Genomic DNA, 12,255 nt, shown 5'->3' with positions numbered 1-12,255 from the left:
CTTCACAAAGCCCTATAATAAAGCCTAGATAGAGAAGACAAAATAGCTGATCCCAGGATTTTAAATCCCAAGAGGGAAATGTAATAACTACTATAATCACAAAAGTACGTATTTAAGCATCAATGGAATAGAGTAACAGCATGGCTCCACATTTAGAATAGACCAACTTTTATAGTATACAGCTGACCCTTGAACAACATTGACCTCCCATGCAATAAAAAATCTACATATAACTTTTCACTCCACAGAACAAACTTAATTATTAATTGCCTACTGTTGACCAGAACAGAAACATTTGCCAGTAATATAAACAATTAACATGTTTTGTGTTCTTAGTACTAAGTAATGTATTCTTACAATAAAGAAAATAAAATGTTATTAAGAAAATCATAAGGAAGGGAAAAGACATTTGCTACATAGTACAATAGTAGAATAAAGCACCACACATCTCATCCTCACCCAAAGTTAGCAAAGCCACCCAGGAATGCAGGAAACCTCCTTCCAAGTAGAGTTCAGGGAAAGGCAGAGAACAAGGGAAGGTACAGCATTGTTAGCTTTCTCTCTAGGTTGCTTGCTCCACCTGACCCCTTCACATGGTTCTAACTCAATTTCTGCTTGTGGGAAATGCTGGCAAGTTGCTCTCAGCAGTATTAGTTCTCCGCCTCAGAGAACTTTCAGCACCTTAGACAGCGTTCCTTCCTGCCATGTCCTCTGCAGCCCACTATACTACTACCTGCAGCCCACATTACTACCTTGGGGCAGTAATCCTGCCCCAAGTGTTCTCCCACACCCCCGGGGAGCCAGCTAGGGGGTGCAGATTATCATTCTGTGGTCTTTGGCCAACTGTGAACAATGACTGGTCTTGTCACTTTACTGAGAATCCCTCTCCAGAGTTGGTTACTTTGTACCTATTAGTTGAAGATCTCAGTGAATCAAACTGCACAGATAGTGGGGTGAAGAATGCCACAAGCAGGTGAGAGCCTGCTGTTCCAGCCTTCCCAGTATCTCTCCATCACCTTCTCTTCACTTTTAGTCATTTGGCAACTTCTACCGTATTCTTCAATCACAGTATAAAATATGGATTTATGAAAAAAATTCATGTATTTACGTGGACCCACACAGTTCAAACTCATGTTGTTCAAAGGTCAACTGTATACACTTTACTAATGATGTTTTACATAGGTTATATTGCTTTTTCTATAATCATCTTAGGTTATGAGGGAAACCTACACATGATTCTAAAAGCAGATTATCAAGGGGAAATAATCAGATCAATTTTATAAATAAACAGGTGTTAATACATACACATAAAACATGTCCTTACACTTACTACAAGAAAGATCTCAGTTGCGCTAAGATATGTGTTCATTCTGGGGCCAATATTCTTTATTTAGAGATAAAAAAGATCATTATTTTCATCCTAAATTTGAACAAACAGAAAGAGTTTAGTGCTATTAGTAAAAATATGAGTAGCATAATGTGGTTTTTTGGGGGGTTTGAGAATTGGAAGTGAGGAATGCAAGTTAAATGATGAGTTCTTGATGATAACAATTTAATCTATGTAACAAAATAATATCCAGTTTGAACATACAATGAAACAAAATGAGAATAAGAGGTAAAAACTAAAAAAGAATAACTGTTCCATCAAGTGATGAATAGATACAGAAGATGTGGTATACATATACAATGAAATATTACTCAGCTATAAAAAATTAAATTTCTGCCATTTGCAACAATATGGATGGATCTAGAGAGTATAACACTAAGCAAAATGAGTCAGAAAAAGACAAATACCATATGGCTTCACTCATAAGTGGAATTTAACAAGCAAAATGAGCAAAGGGAAGAAAAAAGAGATCAAGAAACAGACTCTTAACTATAGAAAACTGATTGTTACTAGAAGGGAGGTAAGTGGGAGATGAATGAAATAGGTAATGCGGATTAAGAAATGCGCTTGTGATGAGCACTAGGTGAAATATGGAAGTGTTGAATCACTATATTGTATACTGGAAACTAATATTACACTGTATGTTAACTGACTGGAATTCAAACAAAAACTGGAAAAAAAAAAAAAGACTAACTGCAAGCTATCTATATAAAAACAGTCAATGAAAGTATTAAACCAGGCAAGAGAACATGCACAGGAGGGTAAAGTGAGATGAACATTAAGGTCAGAATCAGTAGATTCTGTTAAGATGGAGGCAGTGTCGAAATATGTATGAGGAGGGTAATCGACTGCAGCAGACAGGTCAAAGAGAAATATAGGAAAACAACAGGAAGTACTCAGCTACTTTACAAAGGATTCTTTCCAAGAAATGAGGATATAAACCAGATTGAGAAAGTCAAGAAAAATAAAAGAACTCAAGAGAAGAAACTGAAGTAATTACAAGAAATGTTTTGTCAACAATGGACTCCAAGGAAGAGGAAAGACGACAAATCTTTAAAGGGACTCAATGGCAAACTTTTACTCTGATGAGCTACTATAATAGACATCTAGTTTTATTACCTGCTCGTCAACCAATTCTCCTTCTGAGATTTATTTTTTTGTAGACAACCACTGCACATCTATGGTGGTTCAAATGATATTAGTTCTACCCCTAGATTACAAAGTTTAACATGTGACCCAGGCCAGATGAATCAGAGCACCTGACTCCTCAGAATGGGCACACGACAGGCAAAGGCCTATCAAACCACAGAGCATTATTCTCAGGACTTCTGCTGGAACTACTGGGGGTGGGAGGGAAAGCGGTGGTGTAAGCTACCCATTTGCATAGGGAACACTCATCTATGAAGGTAGCTATGAAGACATGAAATTGTGTGTTCAACAATCACGTGGGATAATCTACCTAAACACGAAGTCAAACATAGGAAAGCAGTGCCAAAAAATGGAGAGAGAAATTTCCAATAGCATTTGGACACTGGAAGTCAGTCTTACCCAAATTTAGCTGTACCCCTAGGTCAATGAATACTTTCTTAAACTAATGCCAGTATAATTTAGGTTTCCATCCCCTAAAACTGAATAAATACCAATTAATATAACTATTGGTCCCAGATCAATATAACAGATCTTCCTAGTATTATACAGTCACTAAATGCTTCTGGAAGTCACTAAAAACAAACATACCGCATGCTACTTTATTGGAATTATATATTTTATAAAAGGTCTTAGGATGAGATTATAATTGTATATAGCAACTTCTGACTTCCATTGATTTTTTAAAATTTTCTTGGTTCATAGACTTCTTGAATATCCATCAGAAAATGGCAAGGTAGAGTTAATAAAGATGACACAGAAGTTTTTTCTTTTCTTTTTTTTTTTTTAATCAAGAAGGTAAAAAATGGTAAAAACACCAGACACTTTAACATGTAGGGTAAATAAATGTTCCAAAGATCATGTGCCACTTTAGGAGAATAGTTTTAAAATTACAGGGTAAAGCTAGGAATATATCTACATACATCCCACATATATTTCTCTGCACACAGAATATAAACATAATGCTGTATTTTTAAAAATAGGTTGTAATACTCAATAAGCAGGTAACAGTGGTGAAAGAGCTTCATAATTTTTTTAAAAATCCGTAATTATGTGGCACCTGAGTGGCTCAGTTGGTTAAGCATCTGCTTTCGGCTCAAGTCATGATCCCAGGATTCTGGGATGGAGCCAGCATTGGGCTCCCTACTCAGCAGGGAGCCAATTCTCCCTCTGCCCCTCCCCCAATGCTCTCTCTCATTCTACCTTCTCTCTCAAATAAAACCATAAAAAATAAAAATATATTTTAAAAAATAATAAATCCATGACTACATAAAATACATGCAAATTCTACTATGCAGATACAAACCATTAGCCATATTACAAATGAAAATAGGGGGGATCCCTGGATGGCTTAGCGGTTTAGTGCCTGCTTTCAGCCCAGGGCATTACCCTGGAGTCCCAGGATCGAGTCCCACATCGGGCTCCCTGCAAGGGGCCTGCTTCTCCCTCTGCCTGTGTCTCTGCCTCTCTCTCTCTGTGTCTCTCATAAATAAATAAATAAAATCTTAAAAAAAAAAAAAAAAAACAAATGAAAATAACTTGTCCTATACTCTGTTTTCACTGAGAATTTGTAACTAAATCTTTTAGTATATGCCACAGAGCTACGTAAGTATTTAAATAGTAAATAGCCTATTTACTATATTAACCATTGTAGTCACTAAAAACAAACATACCTCATGCTACTTTATTGGAATTATATATTTTACAAAAGGTCTTAGGATGAGATTATAATTGTATATTGCAACCTCTGACTTCCATTTTTTAAAATTTTCTTGGTTCATAGACTATTGTAGTTATTGCCAGCATAGCCTAACTATTGTAATTTATTGCCACTAAATTAACGTAAACAATTGAAAGGAAAAATAACTTCTGTAAGTTTACTTACATCACAACTAGAGCCAAATACTCCATTGGAAAAGGAAACCAAGTTATAAGATTTATCTCCCCAACGTACAGTTGGATCTCCTATAAGAGTCTGTGCGGTTACCTAAAATAAATGTAATATTTTAAAAACAAGAAAATTTTAATATTAAAAGGTTTACTTAAGTGTATACATACATACATAGCTAAAACATGTTTAAGCTGTGTGTGTATGTGTATAGGTATGTGTATATGTGTGTATATATATTTATATACACACACATACATATATGTATACCTATACCTACACACATATATGTTTGGTGCCACTTTTCCTCTTCAAGTAAACCAAATTTAATAAAATGGTAATTATACTCAAAAGATAATACTAATTCCAGCCCTGGGGATCCCTGGGTGGCTCAGCAGTTTAGCACCTACCTTCGGCCCAGGGCATGATCCTGGAGTCCCGGGACTGAGTCCCACATCAGGCTCCCTGCATGGAGCCTGCTTCTCCCTCTGCCTGTGTCTCTGCCTCTCTCTCTCTTTCTGTGACTCTCATGAATAAATAAATAAAATATTTTTAAAAAATACTAATTCCAGCCCTGTCTTTAAGTATTTCTCAAAATCTCAAGAAATCCTACCAGAAAAACGCTGGTACAATACTCATGAAAGAACTTACAAAGGAAAAAACAAAGCCCTTGCAACATGAATAGTCTAAGAAGCTATGGTAAGTTTAGTCATTAGAATCTAGTTATAAAGAAAATATTTTAAGAATTCAAATCCTGCAAAGCCTGTTTTTCACACAGTAGGCTCTGTTCCATTAGTGAGTCATGAAATCGATTTAGTGTATCACAGTAAACATTCATTACAAAAAGAAAAGAACAAAAGAGAATATAAATATTATAATCTATCACAGATAGTAAAAGTAATCACTATTTTGTGAAACTTCTGAAGTGATGTATATGTTTGTAACGGGTTGCAATCTAAATGCAAGTCTAACTAGATTCTACCAGTAAAAGTTCAAACAACACTACATTAGAATACATTCTTCCTCAAGAAGTTTGGTGACCCTCCTAAAAAAATTCAGCTGAAGTTATATAAAGGAAAGTTATTTCTACTTACAAGATTTTTCAATCCTATATTATTTCTATCATCTAATATTGATGAATGAATTATGAAATAATTTAAGTGTTTTCAAAAGACTAAGAGACTTCTACAAATATGACTACTTTTTATTATTTCCCAGGAAATATTATTACAAGGGGAAGTACAAAGTAAGGCCACATTTACTCTTAAACTCATTAAAGTATGTCTGTCAATAAAAATAAACATGAAAATAAATTACAAGAGTGCTGTAACTCTTAGGACACACCCTACTAACTAAGGTATCAAGCAAAACACACTGGTGTGAGTGACAGGAAGATTCTCATGCCACCTTTGGCATGATAAGCTCATCTAGTCCAGTGTTTTATGCAAGTTTTCTACACATACAAACAATGGCCATACTTCTTTAAACAATGTTCAAGATATATCTAAATTACCTAAATAATGAGGCAAATTTACAAAGGATTCTTTATGTATAAGCTTTAATTTGGCACATATATATGTCAGCTAAGAAAAAATTTTAAGAGCCTGCATGTAACAAAAATCTTCTCATCTTCAGTATACACAAGAGTCTTCCAGAATAATTTGAGAGAAATACAATAGCAAGATAGTTAAGTACCTGAGAATAATTTCCTGGTGTTACATGTGGACTGCTATCCTCTATGGAATATACCAGTAAACTGCTCTGAATTTTTTCTAACATAGTCAAGTTCTCTGGATCAAGACTAATTAAATATTCGCGCGCCTAATGGATAAAGAAAGATTAAATGTTACAAATTAAATACATCCAGAAGATCTCAAAACAGTTTTTTAGAGAAAAGTTTCATTAAGAAAAGTATAAACTGCTATCTGAAAATAGAGCATTGCTATGAAACATTTCATAAGCCAAAATGGTATAAAGCAAAGAAGCAATTACTATTAATTTATATGCAAAAATGTTTGAACATTTCCAGGCCCAAAAAATAACCTCCCTTAGGCTTTACTGATAAAGTAGGACACATCTTGGTAAAGGATGAACAAAAAAAGCGAGATAAAGCACAGAGGCTCAGAGACACAGATGTTCAAAAGCTTGATGCTGAGATACTGAGCATTACCTCCTGAGGGTAGCATTGCATACCACTCTTGCTGCTCACAGAGCATGCAGTGAAAAACAAATGCTGAACAGTATTTTTGCTTTTTGCTTTTTTCATAAAAGCAAAAATCTTCTTTGGGTTTCTTTCAATGAGCAAAACCAAGTACTAGTGTAGGCCCTTTGTGAAAGTGGCATAATGTAAACTTTTAAAGTGGGGGATACCTGTACAGTTAATAATGCTATATTACATATTTGAAAATTGCTAATAGAACACATCTTAAAAGTGATCACAAGAAAGAAAATGTGTAATCATGCGAGATGACTGATGGTAACAAGATTTATTGTGATCATTCTGCAATATATATATACAAATATCTAATCATGTTGTACACCTGAAACTAATATAATGTTATGTCAATTATATCTCAATTAAAAAAAAAAAAAAGAGGGGCATCTGGGTGGCTTGGTTGGTTGAGTGTCCAAACCCTGATTTCAGCTCCGGTCATGACCTCAGATTCATGGGATCAAGCACTGCATCAAGCTCTGTGAGCAGTCTGCTTGAGATGCTCTCTCTTCTTCTCCCCTCTGCACCTCCCCCTGCTGGTACATGCCCTCTAAATAAATAAACTAATTAAATAAAGTCTTAAATGAAACCATATAACCTTAGCCCATTGAGTTCGCTCCTCACTAGTCAATGCTGCTATCCCAGGTCCATCAGGTTCACTATGGCACTTCTTGTGAATGTATGCCAATTGCCTTAGGGAAGATTAAAGAAAGTATTTAAAAAGAGTATAGGCAAGATCACTAGTTACTTTCAGTCTTTAACAGGTCATAATGTTTATCAGTACTTATATAAATCTTTTGATATATTACCCAAAGAAAGGGATTATAATCTCAACAGCAATTGGATTTCCCACATCACATCTTTTTTTAAAAAAGAAGTATGTGGCCTATTAATGCAAATGTATTTTTGACAATAACTTAAGTAAATAAATTGGATACTTGGCTAGTATTATTTATCCTTTCAAAATGTACCTGTACTTCTGGAGTCCAAGTAAATATCTCTTACACAGTAAATACTCCATGCAATAGAGAACATGAAAAATATTCTGATAAATAATATTACAAATATTATGCATATCTTATCTAACTAAAAAATATATGCATATATATTTAACATAGGAATTACTCTATATCTGATTAATACTCTTGTGTAACCTCAAAAACAGAGTTACTATAGTCAGTTTTAAATGTTTCGACCTTTACTGTTGTTACTTATGATCTTTATATTTAAAGACTCTATTAGATAAAAACAAATTATTTCCTCCAAAACTACTCTATTCTCCCAGTCTGATGAGTTTCATGTGTCTTTAAACATATGACAGGTAAATAACAGGGTTCTCCAATAAAGAAATACATACTCATCAGAAAAAAATCCACAGAGGCTCAGCAAAGCAACAAAAGCACAGACAACACAAAGAAAAACAGACAAGTGAGATTATATCAAACCAAAAGAGTTAACACAGTTAACAAAATTAAACAACCTACAGAATATGAGAAAGTATTTACAAGCCATATATCTTATAAGAGGTTAACATCCAAAATATATAAGGAACCCCTACAACTCAATAGCAAGAAAATCCAAATAACCTGATTAAAAAGTAGGCAATGGAACTAAACAGAAATTCTTCAAAGAACACATAAAAATGACCAAAAAGTAAAAGACAAAACATTCAACATGACTAATCACAGAAATGTAAGTTAAAACCACAACAATCTATCACCTCACAGCTATTTGGATAGTTATTATAAGAAAGATAAGAGGGGATGCTGGGTGGCTCAGCGGTTAGGGGCCTGCCTTCGCCCAGGGTGTCATCCTGGAGTCCCGGGATCAAGTCCCACATCAGGCTTCCTGCATGGAGCCTGCTTCTCCCTCTGCCTGTGTCTCTGCCTCTGTGTGTGTGTGTGTGTGTGTGTGTGTGTGTGTGTGTGTGTGTGTGTGTGTCTCATGAATAAATAAATAAAATCTTAAGAAAGATAAGAAATAAGAGCTGGTGAGGATGTAGAGAAAAAAACTCTTGTGCACTGTTGGTGGCAATGTAAATTGGTGCAGATACTAAAGAAACTAGTATGCAGGATCCTCAAGAAATTAAAAATAGAACTACTTTATGATCCAAGAATCTCATTCTGAGTATATATCCAAAGGAACTGAAATCAGGACTCTAAAGAGACATTTGCACCCCCATGTTCACTGTGGCATTATTCACAAAAGCCAAAAGCAACATAGCTATCTGTTGACAGACGAATGGATAAACAAAATGTTTTATACACACACACAGGATGGAAAAGAATATTATACACCCTTAAAAAGAGAAGGAAATTTTCACAGCTATTTCGATGGTTATTATCAGAAAGAGAATGGGAAATTAGGAGAGCTAAACTTGTGGTGATGTGAACAGAGACATAAGGCATGAGAGAGAATGCTTTTTCAAAAATGGAAAAGACATAAAATGGCATTCCAAATAGAAAGCATGAGTACATGCAAAGATTACATATAATATGAAGTGTTTTAAGAATTGTTAACACAGGAGATCCCTAGATGGCTCAGTGGTTTACTGCCTGCCTTCAGCCTAGGGCATAGTCCTGGAGTCCCGGATGGAGTCCCACATCAGACTCCCTCCATGGAGCCTGCTTCTCTCTCTGCCTGTGTCTCTGCCTCTCTGTGTGTCTCTCATGAATAAATAAATAAAATCTTAAAAAAAAAATTGCAAACACAGAGGATGTTCCAAAATAGTAGAGGACTAGCAGACATTAGTTTTCTTTGGTTGCAAATATTCAACTAGACAGCCATTAAATTATTCTAAAAACCTGTGAACTCAACCTAAGATCTAGAAAAGAATTGCTGCAATTCTAAAATAGAAAACAACCACTTCCTGCAAGATAGAAGGTGCAGAGCAGTGAATCCAAGGTGATCTATGGGAAGATACAACACAAGGGGAGGGAGCCCCCACAGCCAGTTACTAGAAAGTGATAGAGCAGCAGAGCAAAATCAGAACTGTCAGAGTAGCTCCCCTGAGGATGGCCCTGCCTGAAAGGCGCTCAAGTGGCGAAGCAGGTCAGAGTCCTAGTGGGACAGCGTGGTCTCAGGATCTCTGGGGGCGCAGGAAGACTGGGGGTGCCTGAGTGCTGCAGAGTTCCCAGGCACCCACCCAGGGAAGCCGGCTGCCATCAGCGAGCCCACAGCTGGGCTTTGAGCCTGGGCTTGCCATAAAGCATGAACCACGGCACCTTCTGGCAACTGCACTCCAAAGCAGAGGCCCAGCAAGCGGCAGAACCACGGCGGTACCTCCCGACCTGCCCCCAGGAGGAGCAGCACAGGTGCACGCCACGGGGTCTGCACAATTTACTGAATGGAACCAGGGTCACGTGCCTAAGACATAACCGCTCAGTCACAGCCTAGGTGAGCACAGAGGATACACGGAACCCAGGGAGACAGGAGGGACTGACTGCTTTTCTCTGAGGGAGCACTGAGCAGTGGGGCCCTGAGCTTTAGGCTCCAGGGCTGGAGACTGGGAGGCCCCCCAGGTTCACTCTCATCCTCTAAAGCAGTGCAGGAAGCTTTCAGGGAACAAAAGCCACAGAGAGCAATTCTGTGTGGCCCCTGGCAAGGGCGGTGCAGTTCTGCCCTGGGCAAAGATAACCTGAGAATCAGGGCGGCAGGCCCCTCCCCCTGAAGACAGCAAGAACTCTGAGCTAAGACCAAGTCTGGGGATCAGGGACAACTGCAAAACTCCAGTGCTAGGGAAAACAGTACACAGAGTTCTCGGATTTTTCCCTGTAATTCTTTACTCTTTACATTTTAATTTTTGGTCTCTCTTTCCTTTTAAACCAAATTCTTATGTTTATCAACTCCTTTTTTTTAGGGGGGGGGTCTTTTTTAACTTTCATTTTTACGGTTACATTCTATCATTTCATTGTATTTCATTTTATTCTTGGAGACATACGGTTTTCTTTCTTTATAATTTTGGGATGTAGTTCCTTCTAACAAACAGACCAAAATACACCCAAAATCTAGTGTATGGCGCTGTTCTCTTCACCTATCTAAATGCTGTCTTTTTTTTTTTAATTTTCATTTTTACAGTTACATTCTATCCTTTCATTGTTTTTAATTTTATTTTCAAACATCGATAAGTCTTCTAGTTTTCTAATAGAACAAAATACACACAGGATCCAGTGTGTTCCTCTGTTCTGCTCACCGGTCTGATTACATTCTCTTTTTTAAAAATCTTAATTATTATTATTATTATTTTTTGCTTTTTATTTTATTTATTTATTTTTTTGGTTTCGGGTCTCTTCTGTTGTGTTTACTGTATATTTCTCCAAGGTCATTGTTGCCATTTTAATACTTTGCTCTCTCATTGATCTATTCTTCTCTAGACAGAATGACAAGATGGAAAACCCATCTCAAAGAAGAGAACAAGAGGCAGTACTGACTGCCAGGGACCTCATCAGTATGGATATAAATGTCAGAACTAGAGTTCAGAATAACAATTATGAAGATACTAGCTGGGCTTGAAAACAGCAGAGAGGACGTGAGAGAATTCCTTTTTGGAGAAATAAAAGAACTACAATCTCATCGAGTCAAAAATCAAAAAGACTATTAATGAGATGCAATCAAATGGAGGCTCTAACTGTTAGGATAAATGAAGAAGAACAGAGAATCAGTGATATAAAGGACAAAATGATGGAGAATAAAGAACCTGAGAAAAAGAGAGATAAACAACTACTGGATCACAAGGGGAGAATCTGAGAGATAACCTTGACCATAAAGCAAAAGCACATTCGAATAATTGGGGTCTCAGAAGAAGAGGAAAGAGATGAGGGGCAGAAGGTATATTGGAGCAAATTAAATCAGAGAACTTCCCTAATATGGGGAAGGAAGCAGGTGTTCAAGTCCAGGAGGCACAGAGAAACCCCCGTGAATCATTAAAACTAGGTCAGCACCTTGACGTTTAATAGCGAAGCTTGCAAATCTCAGAGACAAAAAGAAAATCCTGAAAGCAGCTCAGGACAAGTCCATAATCTACAAGGGTAGAAACATTAGATTGGCCGCAGACCTATCCCCAGACACCTGGCAGGCCAGAAAGGACTGTCATGATATATTCAGGGTGCTAAATGAGAAAAACATGCAGCCAAGAATACTTTGTCTAGCAGGGCTGTCATTCAAAATAGAAGGGGAGAGAAAGGGCTTCCAGGACCAACAGAATCTAAAAGAGTTTGTGATCATGAATCCAGCCCTGCAAGAAACATTAAAGGGGATCCCTTAAGTGATCCCAAGAGAGCCCAAACCAACACAGAGCAGAAAGGAACAGAGACAATCCACAGAAACAGTGCCTTTACAGGCAATCCAATTCCCTAATTTCCTTTCTTTCGATTGTTACTCTGAATGTAAGTGGGCTCAATGCCCCAGTCAAAAGACACAGGGTATCAGATTAGATTAACAAGCAAGACCCATCAATATGCTGTCTGTAAGAGACTCATTTTAGACCCAAAGACACTTCCAGGTGGAAAATGAGGGCATGGCAAACCATTTGTTATGCTAATGGGCATCAAAAGAATGCTGGGGTGGCAGCGTTCAAAAAGATCTAACAATTATAAATATGTATGACCCTAACATGGGAGCAGC

General features: G+C 37.0%; 1 protein-coding gene across 1 annotated transcript in view; it reads right to left on the bottom strand.

Moving 5' to 3' along the window:
- The window catches only part of CROT (carnitine O-octanoyltransferase), a 64,232-nt gene that overhangs the window by 30,467 nt on the left and 21,510 nt on the right, over positions 1-12,255 (bottom strand). The window contains exons 8-10 of the mRNA XM_041727683.1: positions 7,232-7,325; positions 6,117-6,242; positions 4,419-4,520 (exon numbers count right to left, since the gene is read on the bottom strand). Of these exons, the coding sequence (XP_041583617.1) occupies positions 4,419-4,520; positions 6,117-6,242; positions 7,232-7,325 (322 nt within the window). The remainder of the gene's footprint in view (positions 1-4,418; positions 4,521-6,116; positions 6,243-7,231; positions 7,326-12,255) is intronic.

This window comes from Vulpes lagopus, chromosome 13, assembly GCF_018345385.1.
Source record: "Vulpes lagopus strain Blue_001 chromosome 13, ASM1834538v1, whole genome shotgun sequence".
In the NCBI taxonomy this organism is placed as follows: Eukaryota; Metazoa; Chordata; class Mammalia; order Carnivora; family Canidae; genus Vulpes; species Vulpes lagopus.
Note: the sequence above shows the minus strand (reverse complement) of the source record. Positions and strands in the feature narration are given on the sequence as shown.